Here is an 18,740-nt window from a genome sequence, read left to right as displayed (position 1 = left end):
TCATAAGACCATCCACAACCAGTCACATACATGGACTCTTCAATTCCACTCTCCTTTGCAAGCGACAAAATGTAAATACTGATTTACTCACAAGTTTTAAACAGTACAGGTATTCAGACAAATGTTAATTAAGACAGTCACTCTTGATATATAAAAAGCTTAATGTAAACTGACACAGGAATAACTATGATATAGAGAGCCCTTTCATCAGAACTGACTCTACTTTCATCGACACTGAAGAAATTCTTCTTCTTTACTTAAAGAAGTATAAGAGCATGTGACAGTAAATATGTTTGCTAGACCATTAACATCTTGAAAATACCAACCAGGTTTTGCTTATTCTACTTTATATCCCAGAACCTAGCACTGTGCACATAAGACGTACTCCATGTTTGATGAATGGATGATTAAACAGGCAAAGGAATTCTTTTAATGCTCACTGAACAACTATTATTTGCCAGCTACTATGCCAAGTGAAATGGAGAATAAAAGACAGTCGGTTTCAGTTCTGCCACATGAAAATATATGCACATCCCGAGACACACTAATTATTAACTAGTATTGTTAGTAATAATAAATGTCACTTTAAGTTGATAACTATCGAAGCTGAGTGATGGCTACGTGGGGGTTCATGATGTTCTTCTCTTTACTTTTAAGGTTTTTTAAAAAATTTATTTATTTTTTTATTTTTGGCTGTGCTGGGTCTTCACTGCTGTGCGCGGGCTTTCTCTAGTTGCAGCAAGCGGGGGCTACTCTTCGTCATGGTGCGCAGGCTTCTCGTTGTGGTGGCTTCTCTTGTTGTGGAGCACGGGCTCTAGGTGCATGAGCCTCAGTAGTTGTGGCACATGGGCTCAGTAGTTGTGGCTCATGGGCTTAGTTGCTCCTCAGCATGTGGGATCTTCCCAGACCAGGGATCAAACCTGTGTCTCATGCATCGGCAGGCGGATCCTTCACCACTGTGCCACCAGGGAAATCCCTTGTATAAGTTTTAAATTTTCGATAATAAAAACTTCAAAATGGCAAGACTGCACAATGTTCCTGAGAACGCAGGGATGGCCAGTGTGTCCACGCAGCTAGGTTTCTCTGCACACTAGTAACACTGTGCCATCACCCACAGGAGGAGATGACGGACTGGGCCCACTACCCTAGGGGACACGTGCTCAGTGTTCTTTTGCCAATAATGTGGTCATGTTTGGACTCAGCCTTCCAAATTCATGCCTGGAACCCCGTGCAAAAGAGGACTCACATTTCTAAGAAGGTAGACAGTGTCAGGTATTCAATCTGCAGAACTGATACAAAAATTGATCAAAGTAAGACTGAAATAGTAATTCTTACTTATGCAAATTTTTGAGAAAGAGACAAAACAAAATCTGAAAGGAAACCACTTTCAAACGTCCTAAGTGATTCCATGCCAACAGGCATGCACTGCATCACGTAAAGGGAAGAGCTAGCGTCAAGGCACATGTCCTCTTATATTACTTATTTCTAATTTTTTGTACTTTTCATGTATAAATGAATGCCTTCTTTTGTGACATTAAAAACATCACTGTTAAGGAGTAGGAAACAAATGACTTAACTAAGAATAAATACAAATCGTAAGGATACGCATAGAAAATGTTCATTCTCTCTAGGAATCAAAGAAATGCAAATTAAATCCAGCGGTAAAATACTGTTTTGTATCCATTTATGGTAGCAATGTTTTATTTAAATATCACCAATGATATTATCACCAATGAAATGTCACTTCTATAGTACAAGGAAATCTGTGGTGAAACTAGCACACACATTTTGTTTTTATCAATTAGTATCGCTTGTATAAAGCAATTTGACAAGAGACACACAGATACTCAAATCTTTTGACTCAAATATTTTACTTCAAGGAATCTAAACAAAGAAAGTAATTCATCCAAAAGCAAAAAGACAAACGGGGACTTCCCTGGTGGCACAATGGTTAAGAATCTGCCTACCAATGCAGGGGACACGGGTTCGAGCCCTGCTCTGGGAGGATCCCAAGTGCCGCGGAGCAACTAAGCCCGTGCACCACAACTACTGAGCCTGTGCTCTAGAGCCCACGAGCCACAATTACTCAGCCTGCGAGCCACAACTACTGAAGCCCGCACACCTAGAGCCCACGCTCAGCAACAAGAGAAGCTACCGCAATGAGAAGTCCGTGCACCGCAATGAAGAGTAGCCCCTGCTCGCCACAACTAGAGAAAGCCTGTGCACAGCAATGAAGACCCAACACAGCCAAAAGTAAATAAATAAATAAATGTACTTTTAAAAGATCATATAGTAATTTTTAAAAAAGACAGGAACAAGATGTTCAATACAGTTATTAACAATAGCAAAAATAAATAATGTAATAATCAAAAATTTTAATTAAAGATGTAGCAGTGAAATATAAGATTAACATAATGATTTTTAAAGTTAATACAGAAATGTGGGAAAATCTGTATACGTTAAGTGAAAACAAATCTCAAAATAATATACACTGTAATTGCTACCATGTAAAACTGTTTTAAAGAGTAAGGTAATGTGCAAAAATGACTGGCATTACTTTAGCATAGGGGTATTTAGAACGAGTTTTAATTCTAAAACTTCCATTTAATGCCATCATTAGATTCTGTTTCATTAAAATTCTTTTTAGTATGAGTTTTGACAACAAAATTTATGTATCACAAAACGGGTAAAATGGTATTTGCAAAATTACCTTCGGAATATGTAAGGATACTCTGTTTAAATGGAAAAAAAGAAATCTATTACCTAACATCTTGTACTACACAGCACTTTGGGAAACCAAGATTTTCTTTTTCAAATTAGGTAAGAAAAAATATTCCCTGTTTTCAACAACTAAGACTATCCATAAAGAGAAACTATTTATATAGTTTAAGAAAAAAAAAGCACAAGTGCTTTGAATATACAGAAAGCGCTGGCACCACCTTAATTCTAAATAACAACGTCTAAAAACGCCTTCTGATTATAAGTACCCCTAAGGATCACCTTCTGTAAAGTTACACAAACACACGCTCTCTGTCTAAGCTTACAGGCCTGTCCCCCAAACAACTGTAACTTAGGACGACTATGAGTAAGGCAATACTCCCAAGTCCCTGAAACATCAACTACATCACTCCATAGAACCTCTGGACACGAGGCTTCCGTGAGGAACGGAGAGACTAGGCCCCAACTGCAGACAGGGTAGTGCCTGTGGCTGGGCGAGGAAGAGTGGTAAGCTAATGCGCAGTCTGTGAGATGGTCGTTAAGCAGCTTTCATCACTAGCTAGAATTTATTTCAACTGCAAGAATGAGGTGGTTTTTCAACTATCTGAAGGAGGAGAAAAACACATGGCAGCAGCTGGATTCAGCAATAAATGCTACATTTACCTTGTTAATTTCAAACTGGCTCACCGGGACACTGCCATTTAGCACATTTTCTCCAATTTCTATTAACCTCTTCTGAATGTTTTCCACTATAGTGTCCCGGCTTTGATCCGAAAGTATCTGGCCAATGACAAAGCTGCAAAAAAAGAGACGGATTGATTTTTTTAGTATCATACTTTATTAATAAAGGAGAGAAAGGAAGATAAGTGCCATTAGACTAACATGTGGACAAGAGCCATACTAAAAGCTAACATGACAGTTAATGTCCAAAAGCCCATCACTATTTGTTTTCTAACATTAACTCTGTCAAAGGTTTATCAACCTTGGAACATCAGGTTTGCCCTTGAACACACAGACCAGCCCCCTCCCCCTTTTTTTAACGTAGCAGCTAAGGCTTCCCATTGCGTGTGTACAGAGAGCGGTATGAGTTCCATCATATTTTTATGCAATTACAAAAATTCACAAGCAGTTGTGTTCTACTCTTAGGAGAAATTTGAGAACACAAATATTTCACTCTCCTCATAAAGCACCAAGATATTATCTCTGCCCGAGATGACTACAAGCTAGGAAAGTAGGAATATGAAGTTCTTTATGCAAATTTTTTAAAAATCAAAGATTCCAAAGTTTTCTTTCTTCAGCTTTATTATATTTTTCAGTGTTCTCTAACCGTATTGCTATGCCTCAAAAACTTCATGTTATTCTATCAGACCCAAAAAAAAGAGAAAAAAAGAAAAAGAAAAGGAGTAAGGAAGCCAATATTTTATCCATTTCTGAGAAAATGCAGAGCGAGGGTTTGACAGCTGCATTATAATTTGTCAGAAAAAGAACCCTGACAAAAACATTTGTATAGCTTTAATTACTAATACATTTCTAACTCAGAGAAATTTACTTCTATTATGATGCATCTTTTCTTAGAAAACACAAAGCTCAAGAGAACACTCTAATCGAGTCTATACAAAGTAGTTTCATCTTTGAGTACATTTGGGGGCAATGAAGCATTTCAAACTATATTTCATAAAAGGCTAACAGTGACCCATACTCAGATGATCAACTTTGCCTAATCAAGAGTAGTTTTGCAGAAGCAACAAATGCTCAATCTCCCAACTTGAAAGCAAGAAGAAGACTGGAAAACAAGTAAAAAATGCTGACATTCAGCAATACTAAAATTAATTTTAAATTTCACTTTAAAGAAAAACGTCCTTCTATTTTCACAACTGTTCAGGTTCACAAAACAGGAATTATCTGGAAAGATGGTACATAAACTACCTAAGGATTCGTCTTTTTTAAAATGGGTGCTTTATAACTTAATGTGACCCTAAAAACAAACAAATAGGTCTTATCACAACCTTCAGTCCCAGATGTAAAACTAAGGGGTCGGTCATGACATTTATTATTTCTGAGGTACATACAGTATTTGAGAACTAGCACTTAAATTCACCTGAGATTAGTAAGAATCTTTACACACAAATGATATGGGCGGGAACAAAGTCTCACTACATGGCCCACTTTGAATCCCAGAACATTTTAAGCCACAACACGGGGACACCTTAACAGTTATGGCCCTAAGGAGGCACTAGGAACATTCAGGAGCACAACACACTGCACATTCTAAAAGAAACAGTAAAGCAAAACAAACCAAAAACAAGCCAACATCGATGAACCCAACTCTGTAAGCATCTAAAATGTGAAGGCTTACCCTCACCATGAGTTAAAACTCGTAAGATGCATCTTATAGCAAGCATTTCTTACTGAGCGAGTTTGGCTTTTTCTAAGTTTTAACCCATCTGTAAAATTCCACTCCAAATCAGTAAGAACTGTTAATATGCAATGATAACAATAACAAAAAAGAAGTCGTGTCCTTGTGCTTGGCAGAATCAAAGTGTTCTCCACACTGTTAACGCTTCAATTTTTTTTAAAAACAAACAACAAAAGCAAAAATGAAAACTGAACTCACTTTCCAGTGTCTTTAGCAAGATCACACCAATCTCTTCTAACTATATCTAATCCTTTCACCTCCTGTTTGGTGACGTAATTCCCATCCACTGTTGGCTCAACAACCAGAGCAGCGTACTTCTTTTTCTTCAGCAGTAGCAGGGACTTGAAAATGCCATCAATGTCTATTTCAAGTAGTTTATACAACTTATTCACTTCACTTTTCACCTGTGAAAATTTCAACCATTAATGCTAGCTTCTCAAACATCTAATAGGGAGAAGATGAACATGCTGCAAATTCCCAAGAGTTCATCTAAACAAAACTAGAAGTCACATAAGACTAGAAGGCACTCATTCAGGTTATATAGAACACGGTATTATGCTTGGTATGATGCAAGAACTTTGAAAAAGCACAGGAACAAAAACAGATAAAAAGATAAACAAAGAGACAATAATATAACTATGTCACCCCACTCAACCAAAGGACAAAATTGGCAGTGTCAGCCCCAGGAAATTTATGAAGATTATGAAATACTCTGTTTCGAATCTAAAAACTAAATGCGTAAGTACTTACCTTCAAACTACTGACTTAGAGATTAGATAGCCCAACAACTAGATACATGGCCAGTAAAACTTTGACTATTAAAATAATGTCTAAGATCTCCCTGTACCTCCCATAGCACCTTGACTTTAAGCAAATAACTACCTGCTGAACAAATATATGAAACAGCCACCTGCTCTTTATTGATAGGGTCATGGCACAGACCATCACCTCTAGGGAAAATGCACAACTTTTCAAGGTCCAATGAGTACAATATGCCAAGCTTGCTCTTAAGTAAAGACTACAGTTCAAATTTCAAGCATTTTAGGGGGGAAAGGCAGGAAGCTGTTAGCTTGTAAGATGGTACCTTAGTTTTAGTTTATTGGGACAATATCTTAACATAGCAAGTGCTCAAAAAGCACTTGCTAATTGTGAACTGCAATTAGGAGGCTACAAATGATTACTTTTAAATGTCCCTTTGACTTTTCAAATATATTTTAAGTACTCCTGTAAAAATTATAGATATATGTATATATGTTGGTAGGTACTTATCCATATCTATCACTGTATAAAATGCATCTCAATACTACTAGAGACATAATTCTCCTTAAGAATGACAATGTGATAGGTACTAATGTGGTCACATCTTAAACTTATTAAACTTAGACTGTTTTCAAAGGTATAACATACCCAACACTTAAGGAAAAACCAATTTCCTTTGAATTTTGCCCTCAAAACAAACAACTGGAGTAGAGGTTAAGAAATATAACAGAGGATGAAGAATCGAAGGCACTAAGTTTATTATTATTTTCAGAAGGGCACAGATGTACAGAAACTGGAATTTATGATGTTCCATGTTAGAAACAGAATTCACAAAAGCAGGTTAAAACAGATAGTTTTATAACATTATCTCACCTTGTTTCCCAATTTAAACACTTCTTCCAGATTGGTGCTATTGGTGTTGATCATAATTGAATCTGTATCTCCATAAATAACTTCAAGATTCATCTAATGAAAAGCAAATATCATAAAAGTTAACAACAAAAACACTGTGACCATCACGCACCCAGTGAAACTCAAGATTTTCCATACTATAGAAACTACAGGTTCCGGATGATTTTTCAAGAGTTTACGTTTCTTCTTACCCATATTGTCACTGCACAATCAAAGACTAAGCCCCAATAAACCAGAAAGGCAAGCACTGCCATATTAAGAAAATCTCCCTAATTTTCTTACAACAGAGAGTGGAGTGGCAGGGGAAGTATCTAGTTTCAAAAAGATAAGAGACTAGGAAAGGGGGGGTCTACCACTGTCCCACATGCTTCGCGGTCATGGCAATTTATGAAGCAGAAACAAAATGGGTTTTTTCAATTCAGGGGCACAAATCCGTATTAAATTCTTAACAGTTTCAAACAGTATTTAGTAGAATATGAAGTGTCAAAAAAATCAATCATAACAAACAACACTAGAGCACATACAGTATAAAGGCCTGGAAGTAAGCTCTAATTAGCACTGTTACTAATTTGCTAGAAACACTCACATATAGGCTTCAAGCAGCGGCTAGATCATATCAGTGTTAGTAAAAGAAAAAGGCTATAATCCATTAGGAGGGATTATAAATATAAACTAGGCATCCTAAGAAGTCATTCCCAGTCTGGGTTACAATTTTCCTTGAATACAAAAACGTCACCAGGTATGATATCTAAGAATCACTGTATGATGAAAATGCTCAGCATTACCTTCTGTACCATGTCTTTCGTATGCATCAAAATCTAAATGAAATAAAAAGTCAAGATTAATGCATTATATAATTACAAAAACCTAAATATATGCTGACAGAGATAGGTAACCCAATGATTTGTCATTCCCATATATTTTTAAAGCTCTTGATGGTTTTCTAACTACAACCCTCAAAACAACATCATCAACGTAATCTAAAAATCAGTTTGCCTCTACACTGACTATTAGGCAGAGATACGTGAGCAGATTTGCTGTAAAGATCTATGTAAGATCTATGTAAGCAGATCTACATAAAGATCTATCTTTAATAAATATGAATAAAATACCCTGTTATAATATGGCATAAAGGCAAACTATTCTTGCTATTAATATTTAAATAGAACTACATGGCTAACAAAAAGCTTGACCAAGCATTTCAAATCCAGCAATTCCTACGGTATTCAGGATCTTAATTTTAAAAGTTAAAAAAAAATATGTAGATCTTTACTATATATCCCTGGAGCTAGTACAGTGCCCAGTGCAAAGGTGAGGCTCAATAAACATTCAGTAAATAAAGACAAACAGATACAGTAGATAGTATCTGTAGATCGGTCTGTCCCCAGGCCTACGCAGCTGTAAGACTAGAGACATACAGGTTATAATGTAGTTGTAAATAAAAACAGACATAAATTATCTTGGACTAGATCAGAAGTAAAACATATTTTACAAATGAAGGCCTCTTCAAAGGAGTAATACAACATCCTCAGCACTCAGCATATGTGTGTATGTGTAAAATATATGGGCAAGACGCTCTGCTATGAGCATCTCGTGCATTTCTTCATTTCATTCTCTAAGGGCCCCAAGACAGCCACTATTAATACCGTTATTTGTTAGATGCAAAAAACAAAGAGAAGAGAATTAATTTCTCCTAGTAAGTGATAGAGCAAAGATACAAACACAGGCGCTCTGACTGCAGAGCGTGGGGCCTGAGTCACTGCACGCTATTGTTTCTAGACAAGCATGCATCTTTCAAAGCATCAATCTAAACCAGAAGTCACCCTTCCAATGACCCAGATAGAAGATTTACTTCATTTATATTTCTTTTCCCTACCTCCAAGAGTCTTTCTTGTCGACTAAGCTCAAACGTCATGGTGTTTCTGTCCTTCTTGTCCTTTATATTACAGATCCCTGTAAATCCTGGCCTTTGAGTGTCTTTTATATCTACCCCTTACGTTCCATTTCCATTGCCCGCCTCCTCTGTAGTACTGTCTCCCAATGTTGTGCATGAGTTCAGTGTCACATGTTCTTGGGAAAGGAAGACCTTCCCCTGCCCTGGGGGTGGTGAATACTGATCAGGCTAACCAATGGTTTCCATAGTGGCTGTACAGTGGAATCACCCGGGGATCTTTTAAAAAAATGCCAAGAGCTGGCCCCAGCAATTTTTTTAAACAGCTCTCAAGATTATTCTTACCTTGCAGGCAGGGTTAAGGACCACTGGACTAAGATAATCATGGTAATCCCAATCTTTTTTTTAAGTTTTTTTTTTTGATGTGGACCATTTTTTTTAAGTCTTTATTGAATTTGTTACAATATTGCTTCTGTTCTATGTTCTGGCCTTTTGGCCGCAAGGCATGTGGGATCTTAGCTCCCCAACCAGGGATTGAACCTGCACCCTTGCACTGGAAGGCGGAGTCCCAACCACTGGACTGCCAGGGAAGTCCCTGGAAACAGTTTTTAGCTGACAGTTTGTCCCCTACCCAACTAGACCACAAGCTCCTGGAGGTCAGAGCACATGTTTGCGCTTCACATCTAACAGGCACTCGAAAAACTGTTGGCTAGTTGACTGACAGGTCTCATAGTAATCCCAATCACTCTTCTACTAGACACTAAAATCCAGTTAACTCATAAAAAACATTCACTCTCTTCCACTTCATCTTCATTTATTAACATATAAATTACAGGGAAATGCACTGTGGGAGAATACCTGGCAATTCCTTTGGGAAAAGGGCAATAATGAGATCAACCCAAGTCAAGTTAATCATAGTGAGGACAAAACTACTTATCATGAGTTCTCTTCACCCTCTGCCCCTTCCACCTTGCTAGGCTTGGCTTTCCTCATCACAACGGACAACCCCACCAGGTAAGCATTCCCTGGTAAGTACACCACCTCAGGAGCAATCTGTCAACCTTTGACTCCAATTCCACATATGCACTAACGGATTTCTTCTGCTCTCCTTTTGCACTGTGAACCAAACCTACTATATCATCCCTAAGTGCACCTCCAACATGAAGTGTCGACGTTCACCTTTCAGATCCACCACCCACCCTCATGCTGTCCTTCCACCAACTCACAACCATTTCCACACACAATTTGAGGGCTGCTACTAAAATGAGTTCCCCTTTGGTGGCAGAAACCTCTCAGCGGATGCTTTGCAAAAAATGATAGGAAACTAAGCAAACTATAAAGACTATACATACCGCAACTGCTTTTTTCACCTAATACTTTATTTTAGAGATTATGCCATACCCACACATAAAGAGCTGCCTTATTCTTTTTTTAACGACTACACAGTATTCCATTGTACGACTCAAGCATGATTTAACTAGTGCTCTGTTAATGAACGTAGGTGGTTCCTAATCCTTACCTTCATAAACACACTTTAATAAATAATCCTTATATACATGTAATTTGCCAATCTGCCAGTAATGAGATAAACTCCTACAAGAGGGCTTATTGGATCAAAGGTTGTGTTTTTACATTTTTGATAAATATAGCCAAACAGGTCTCCAAAGAGGTTGTACCAACTTCTGACAATACTTTTAACCACCATCTTTCCTGTGGGTTACCAAACTCTTATTATCTAGCAGAGGTCCTGGTACATGGTAGCTATTAATGAATATCTGTAGAATGCTGAATGAATAATCCTGAGGAGTAGGCGCTATTATAAACCCCATTTTACAGATGAGGAAAACTAGGCTCTACGATTTTGCCCAAAGTAACAGAGCTAATCAACAGCTTGATCTGGAAGCTGGACCTTATGTCTCATTTTCTTTTCATTGTGCTTCACTGCCTTGTTAAAAGGTCCATACCACATGAATGTTCTGGAAGCCAACAATCAAAAACTTATATATTACAGATATTTTCCCCATTAAGGAAATGCATTTTTAAAAAAAGCCACAGGTATCCTGAAAGGTCTACTGGACACAAGGTACAGTGATTACAAGATAACCGTTCATAAGTTCACTTCAAAGTGACAAGCCTAATATTAAAGCTACCCATTCTGACAGAAAATCACTTTCTAAGTGCCAGCAGCTAGAACACAGGGCTATAAAGGCTTGCTAAATTCATTAATAAGGCAGTCTGCAGTTATCTGATTTCACAGCAACACCTGCATATTTATCTACTCATTACCAATTGGATGATGGAATTTTTTCAAGCACATTTCAAAAATCTGCCAACTTCAAGTGTAAAAAAATAAACTTTGTGGTTAATTTTTCCCTTAACAAAGTACAGCTGTTGAGAATAATTGTTCAAGATCTTACCCTGTAATGTCAACTGCAGCAGAACAAAGAGTATTTAATTAGCAAATCTATCCAGTAATTCAACACCTATTATATAAAATGCCTTCGTGATTTTATTCAGGATAATTTGCTAAGAGGGTTATTACTGACATTCAGATGGAATTTAAAATTCCTACGCAAGTCGAGTCATAATAGCAGTAATGATCTCCCCAATCAGGAGATTCGGTGTCACACAAGGCTCTTGCAATGCAGCAGCCGATTTCCTGACTTCTTAATTCCTGGGCTCAGCTCAGCGAGAGCCCTTCATGCCGGTATTTCAGTCAGCAATACATCTTTAATGGAACTCTATTAAAATAACTAGAACAAAAATGACTTTTTTTTTGGTTAAAAAGAATGACAGCACTGCCATCATATCAATCATTGCAGGCTTTGCAGAGCAGTGCCATTGGGGGAAAAGAGGAGGGGGAAACAGGAAAGGAGTGGGGCTGGGGGTGGGGAGAGCAGTCATTAAAATAACACGAAAAGGTGTTTTAGCCCCAGTCTGAGCCTCTGAAGACTGGGGAAGGATGGTGAGGACTAAAAAGGAAATGTGAAGTGTATTTCAAAAATTGCTTCCTAAAGAAAATAATGTGTTCAGAACCACACCCATGCTGCGGTTTACTAAGCACAAAGCATGTTTGTCGCACCAGGATAAACAACAGCAGCCACCTAAGACCAACCACGACTGAGGTGTGTGGTTACAGGTTCTCCTAACAAGGCCAGGGTCTTTATTTTTTGTTAGAACAGAATACTAGTGTTTTGCCATGCATGCATTCAAAGGTTATAAAATGATTTTAATGGTATTACAGACTAAAACAGTGCCTTTTTTTGGGGGGGGGCTCTGTTGGGTCTTCGTTGCTGTGCGCGGGCTTTCTCTAGTTGCAGCGAGCGGGGGCTACTCTTTGTTGCGGTGCGCAGGCTTCTCATTGTGGTGTCTTCCCTTGTTGCAAAGCACGTGCTCTAGGCGCACAGGCTTCAGTAGCTGTGGCACGTGGGCTCAGTAGTTGTGGCTCGCGGGCTCTAGAGCACAGGCTCAGTAGTTGTGGCTCACGGGCTTAGGTGCTCCGTGGCATGTGGGATCTTCCCAGACCAGGGATGGAACCTGTGTCCCCTGCATTGGCAGGCAAATTCTTAGCCACTGCGCCACCAGGGAAGTCCCAAACAGTACTTATCAATATTAAATGAGAGAGAAAACACCAACTTCCCACAGTTAAAAAAAATAAAATTTCAAGCTCTTACTCCAAAAGCATACATCTATTATAGTAATATCTACTAACAAGAAACCCACTTTGATATCTGATGCAGAAACTAAACAAAATGGGAATCTTCTAAGATAAGAAAATGCTGGGTTAAGGTCAAATTCGAAACAAATAACGCACGAACAGAATGACAAGTGAAATCTCAAATGGCTTTAGGATTCTTCTGTTACTGATGACATAAAATTAGAAATAAACTGGAAACTTTCTGTAATACATTAGCATAATAGGGGTAGCAACATGAATGGTTTTGAAGGATGGGGAAGAGAAAAGTAGAAGAAATACAAATATTATGATATTTGGTAATCCAATCATTATCTAAGCTTTCCTTATTCCCAGTTTCAGCAGTTTCCAAGCAGGACTCGGTGTTACTCAGTTCTCCTGCTTGGCAAACATCTTTTATTTCATCTTCATTATATTAGATCGCCTTTTTCCTATTTTCCTATTCTCTGTTATTCTTAGATATGTGTCTTCTCTCTAAGATGTTCAGGGAGCAAGGGCTATGGATTTAATAAGCACCCTACTTTCTGTCTCCTCCATTCCCATGACACTGGGCTCTCTACTGCCTTTAAACCTTAGCTTTACGTTCTTTAAAACTGCGATAATACTACCACCTAGTTCCCAGAGCTAGGTGGTAATAAGAAGAACTGTACGCTGAAAACATGCTTTACAAAGATAAAACGTTATACAAATACGAGTTAAAAAAACTAAAAAGTCAGGGGTCTGAAATCTGAGTACTGGTTTAAAACTGCCAATTACTAGCTAAGTGATTTGCGAACAAGTTGGTTTCCCCCTCTAGGTCTTAGCATCCTCATTTATAAAATTAAGAGGTTGGGATTCCTCCCAGATCTAAAAATCTAGAATCCAAGTTTGACAAGTAGCAATATCTCTTCCTTATATATGGCTGCTTTGACTTTGTACCACATTCATTTCTTTAGTGTTATGAAAAGGAGGCACTAATATATCCAACAAAGACAACTATCATTGTAAGACTATATTGCCATATTCTAGGTTGCTTCTGAAGGCCACCTGGTCGTAAAATAACTAGAAATACATAAGCTCTCACGAGTTGTCTGCATATAACTTTATGCACTTCATTTAAGTGGGTGGGCACATTTACAGTATATAAAACATCTGACACCTTGTCTTGAGATAACCCTGCTCCCCTGCTCCGGGAGAATACACGCACACCTACACACACACACACACACACACACACACACACACACACACACACACACCAGTGTTTCTCGTCCTCAGAACTACTGACATTTAGGCTGGATAATTCTTTGTCATGGAAGGCTGGCCCTGGCCTCTACCCACTAGATGCCAGTAGCATGCATGCACACGCATATGTGTGCACAGACACACACATACACTCTTCAGTTGTGACCAAAATTTTCTCCAGATATTGCCAAATGATTCCCGAGGAGCATAACTGCCCCTGGCTGAGAATCAGTGATATTATACTGATAACTCAACATTTTCTCTCTCCAGGCCCATATTCAATTGTCTGTCCCACAAGCATTTATTCTAAATCCCAACCATCTCCTCCAAACCTTCACCAGCTCCAAACATAATAAATGGCCCCTCCAACTAAAACATGAAGTTCCTTTATTTTACAAGGAACTTCACACCACTAGAAAAGCCTCTCTGGCCTCCCCAATCCAATGATACTAATGAGAATGTTAGTCCAATGTAGCCCCCAAATTATTCTGTGTAAATCACAGCATACAACTCTATTAGAAAAGGTAAGATTAAGAAACTATAAGCAGGGGCTTCCCTGGTGGCACAGTGGTTGAGAATCTGCATGCCAATGCAGGGGACACGGGTTCGAGCCCTGGTCTGGGAAGATCCCACATGCCGTGGAGCAACTGGGCCCGTGAGCCACAACTACTGAGCCTGCGTGTCTGGAGCCTGTGCTCCGCAACGAGAGGCCGCGACAGTGGGAGGCCCGCGCACCGCGATGAAGAGTGGCCCCCGCTTGCTGCAACTAGAGAAAGCCCTCGCACAGAAACGAAGACCCAACACAGCCAAAAATAAATAAATAAATAAATTTATTTAAAAAAAAAAAAGAAACTACAAGCAAATTATAAGCAGAGATCATGTCTTTGCCATTAAACCTAACACAATGCCTGGCAGGTAGCAGTAATTCAATGCATATTTATTTCTCAGGCTCTAGTAAAAGGAGGCAAACCCAAGTGGTCCAGCGTGAGAAGAAGAAAAGAAGCAAAGCCATGGATTGATAAATGCACCTCCACAACGACAGGACCCTAAAGCTGGTTACAGGAAGCAGCTATTAAACCCACACACAGCACACATTTAAATGCTAGCTCTTTCCATGCAAGAAATGAACAGTAAATCAGTTTTAATTCCACCTTCAAATACAATGCATGTTAAATAAACAAATATTCACTGAAGAGAAATTAATTTCTACCCCAGTGATAAAGGCCCGTTAATTATAAACTTGACTGAAACAGTGTACCTCTCCCATACAACTCGTTTCCAGATAAACTGATTTTGTTTTAAATCCTTAATTTACAACATAACCTTCTGATAGCTCATGTGTAAGGAATATAAAACACGTTGACTAAACAAAGCTTTCTGAAAGGTTTCCCCTCCCCAACAGACACATTTAATGATATTTATGAGTATCTTTCAATTACTGCCGTAAAATCTGACAGGGCCCTAATTTTGATCTAAAAAATTAAAAAACCACAAACTACGGCGCTGAATATGTGAAATGAAAACTGAACTTCTCCCTTGTCTTCTAATTTCTTGCCCTAAAATATTTACTCATCTTGTGGATTTTTAAAAATCCACTTTACATTTTGACTTTTAAAAAACTGTTTTCACCTTCAAAGAAACCTTCCTTTCACAACATTCTTATGCTCTATTCCTCGTCCACTCCAACTTCCAGTCTAGAAACTCACGTCTTATATGTTTCACTCGCATATATGTGCACTATTGCCATACGTGGGATTATACCTGACACAGGAGACTGCAGAGCTTGTAGAGCTGGTTTTAAAGCAAACTTGAGCCAAATCTACTCACAGACACAAGAGTTCAAGTACGAGCCTACATTCTTAAATATTAAATTCTCAGGGGGAGAAAAAAAATCCCTCAGACAACAAGATTGAAACTAGAGCAGGAGATATTAACCTAAGGTCAAGAAATCTGAAAATCCCCGAAACTGTAAGGAGAAATTTGAATGTGTGCCTATATGCATTTTTCTAGGAAAAGGGTCCATGTGTTTCATCAATTTTGAAATTTTGATTCATTTAAGTATAAGTATCACTGAAGATGTTCCAATTAGCCATAAAAATAGAGCTTTCTGATTTCCTGGAATTCACATAATGTCCATGAGACTAGAAAAACCCCACCCAAAGGTCTTGCCTCTTGCTTTGGAGCTGGGTATTTTCGGCCCCTTCAATGTATTTCCCTCACAGAAGAACACAGACATGTCAAAAGGCACCAAGATTTGGTTCCCTGATTGACTCCTCACATAACTCATCTGGGGAGCTAATGAAGACACGGCCAAACTATGTCCGCCCTGTAGTGAACATCGGCACTCAGGCAAGTTTCGCACAACCTGATGAAAACTGACTCCAAGTGTCTTACTTCAGTAATCACTTAGACGGAATGAATTTTACATTAGTGGGATCAAGCATGCACCAAGCCTCAGTGGAAATGAAAAGGGCTTATAGTAATAGGATTTATAAATCCACCCATTAGGTTAATGGCTAAATGATTTACATGTAACTTTCTCCCCCACCCCGCCCTCCCTCACCCTTTAACTCAGTAAAAACTATGCTTGGCATTTTCCACTGCAGTGCCATACACAAACGAAATAGCCTTTCTATTTTGGGACATTCTAATTTCTAATAATGGCTTGGGTAGCTACCATTAACTCTTTCAAAGCACAAATAATTGACTAATAAAATTAAGTATTCTATAAGGCCTGAAAGTGCTTAATTGATCATAATTGTCTATTTGAGAAGAAGGCGTCAGGCTGGCTATGCTCAGATAATGAAGTTGGGCAATTCTGAAGCACTGCAATCAAGATAATACTTATGGCTAAAAAGGACATTAGCATTTTCCAGAATCTGCAACATTTTCTTTATAACTGAGGTCATGAGAAAATGTGACGTTAGCCTCACTCACGTTAGGCCTCACTCTGAGCTCCTGGCCCCCACAAATATCAGATTTCAAAGGATGCCACTCATCATTACTAAGCACCTGGCCTGAAGCTCAGCCGTGGAAGAGGACCTAGCTGGTGGTCCGGAGGACAACCTCAAGCTGCAGTGACCAAGGCGCTGCTGTCACCATTTTGATGGAAGCAATGTTAATTTCCAGAAAGCTCAAGATTAGTGTGTGACAAGATAGTCATGGGGCTGTCCTTCATTATTCTCTGCCTCCAGGGAGGTCAGAGGAGGGAGAGCTTTTTAAGCTCAGTACCTGGAGGGGACGGGGGGTGGGGGGAAGGGACGGCTCCCTCCCTCAGTCCCAAGGCTAAACACAAAATTCTGTTCTATAATGACCATACTTTCTACATGCCCTCCCACAGCAACTCTATTTCTTATAAAATGGTGTCCCAGGCTTCCCTGGTGGCACAGTGGTTGAGAGTCCGCCTGCCGATGCAGGGGAAACGGGTTTGTGCCCCGGTCCGGGAAGATCCCACATGCCGCAGAGCAGCTGGGCCCGTGAGCCATGGCCGCTGAGCCTGCGCGTCCGGAGCCTGTGCTCCGCAGTGGGAGAGGCCACAGCAGTGAGAGGCCCGCATATGGCAAAAAAAAAAAAAAAAAAAAAAATGGTGTCCCATGCCCACCCTCTTTTTATTAGAAGTTCAGAAAACAGATTCTAGGAGCTAGCTATGATTAAAATATGGAGGGCTCCCACTACAAAGAAAAATCTTTCAGAAAGATGGTCTCGTTCTGGGGAAATGTGATTGTGTCCACCTGTCCAGAGATACATGCATTGCACACATACTCAGGCATGCCTCCAGAATGTCTCTCTACATTTAAGGATCAATCAAATAATGTGTTCCCATTTATCAAACACTTTTTCTCCTGTCCCATCATCCTCTATGCTTTCTTTGGGAAGAACTCAGAAAATTTTGAAAGAAAGATAAATACCAAGTTGAGAAAAGTTATTTAGGATGGAGATGCAGAATACGGAGAGGACAAAATATCAACATATAAGCTATAAAAGATGTGGCTGATCACTGTTATGGAAAAAAAAATCCCCTTTACTTCTGAACTTCATTTGCATTTCTACTCTCTAATCTGGCCAAGGCTCAAGAATCTGATATGAATTCTAGGAAGCCCTGTTATTTTCTTTTTGTTTAGAACCTCAAAAAAGAAGTTATCATTCACTCATCAACAAGTATTTCCTGAGCTGTTCTTATGTGCTAGGTAAAAGGAACACAAAGGTGAGTGATTCAGACATGATTCCTTCCCTCTAGAGCATGTAATATCTAGTGGAGAGAACCAAATAGGCAACTGAAAAAAAATATGCATACATAATAGGGGCCTCTGCGGTGGGAGTTAGAGAAAATTCCTGAAAGCAGATTGTCAATAAGGGGAAGGTGAGCTATACGGAATAACAGGATAAGGGGGACAGGGGAAGAGTGTGAAGATCCAAAGGACAGAGGGGAAACTCAATGGTGATTGAAGAAAATTAAGCTTTCAAAAAATTTTTTTAAGTTTTTGTTTGTTTGTTTTTTGCCACAAGAAGAAAATAAAAAGTATGGCTGAGGCTAGAATGCTTGGGAAAGTTGGGAGAGGGCAGGAAAGAGGCCCAACTGTGAAGGGCCTCATAAGCCACAGTAAGGACTTTTAAGGAGGGACAGAATCAGATTGATAGTTTAAAGAGGTCTCTCTGGCTATAAAACTTGTGGAGAATACATGTGGAGGAGTGGGGGCAGGGGTAGCATCCAGGAAGAAGTAATGAGGCTTGAATAACATAATAGTCATTGCACTGGAGAGAGAGAGAGTCATGGGTATTTAGGAAGTGGAATCTACAAAACCGGGCAACTGGCTGGATTTGGGGCACGAGGAAGAGACAGGAGTCAAGGATGATACCCACATTCCTGGTTTAACAACTGGGGAGGCAGCTACTCATTGAGATAGGAAATCCGGGAAGGGGAGCAGAGGCAGAGCGTTTTGTAGCTGATGAATATGCTATGCCTGTGGACAACTCAGTGGAGACCACAGGGAGGCAGGTGGAAGCAAGGATGCTCAATAGAGGGGATGTGGCAAGTTTCAGATGCAAGAAATCCAATGCTCAACAGAGATGCAATATATGAATAAATCAAAGCAATGGCAGCGGGCAGACAATAACAGAGCCCATCA

At 39.3% G+C, this 18,740-nt stretch overlaps 1 protein-coding gene across 2 annotated transcripts in view; it reads right to left on the bottom strand.

Annotated features, from left to right (window-relative positions):
* The window catches only part of POLA1 (DNA polymerase alpha 1, catalytic subunit), a 311,176-nt gene that overhangs the window by 169,428 nt on the left and 123,008 nt on the right, over positions 1 to 18,740 (bottom strand). For both annotated transcript variants that reach the window (XM_029240606.1, XM_029240607.1), the window contains exons 27-30: positions 7,591 to 7,623; positions 6,767 to 6,859; positions 5,333 to 5,538; positions 3,382 to 3,514 (exon numbers count right to left, since the gene is read on the bottom strand). In XM_029240606.1, the coding sequence (XP_029096439.1) occupies positions 3,382 to 3,514; positions 5,333 to 5,538; positions 6,767 to 6,859; positions 7,591 to 7,623 (465 nt within the window). The remainder of the gene's footprint in view (positions 1 to 3,381; positions 3,515 to 5,332; positions 5,539 to 6,766; positions 6,860 to 7,590; positions 7,624 to 18,740) is intronic.

This window comes from Monodon monoceros, unplaced genomic scaffold, assembly GCF_005190385.1.
Source record: "Monodon monoceros isolate NGI ecotype Baffin Bay Population unplaced genomic scaffold, NGI_Narwhal_1 Super_Scaffold_22, whole genome shotgun sequence".
NCBI classification, from domain to species: Eukaryota; Metazoa; Chordata; class Mammalia; order Artiodactyla; family Monodontidae; genus Monodon; species Monodon monoceros.
This window is presented reverse-complemented; position numbering and strand designations above follow the sequence as displayed.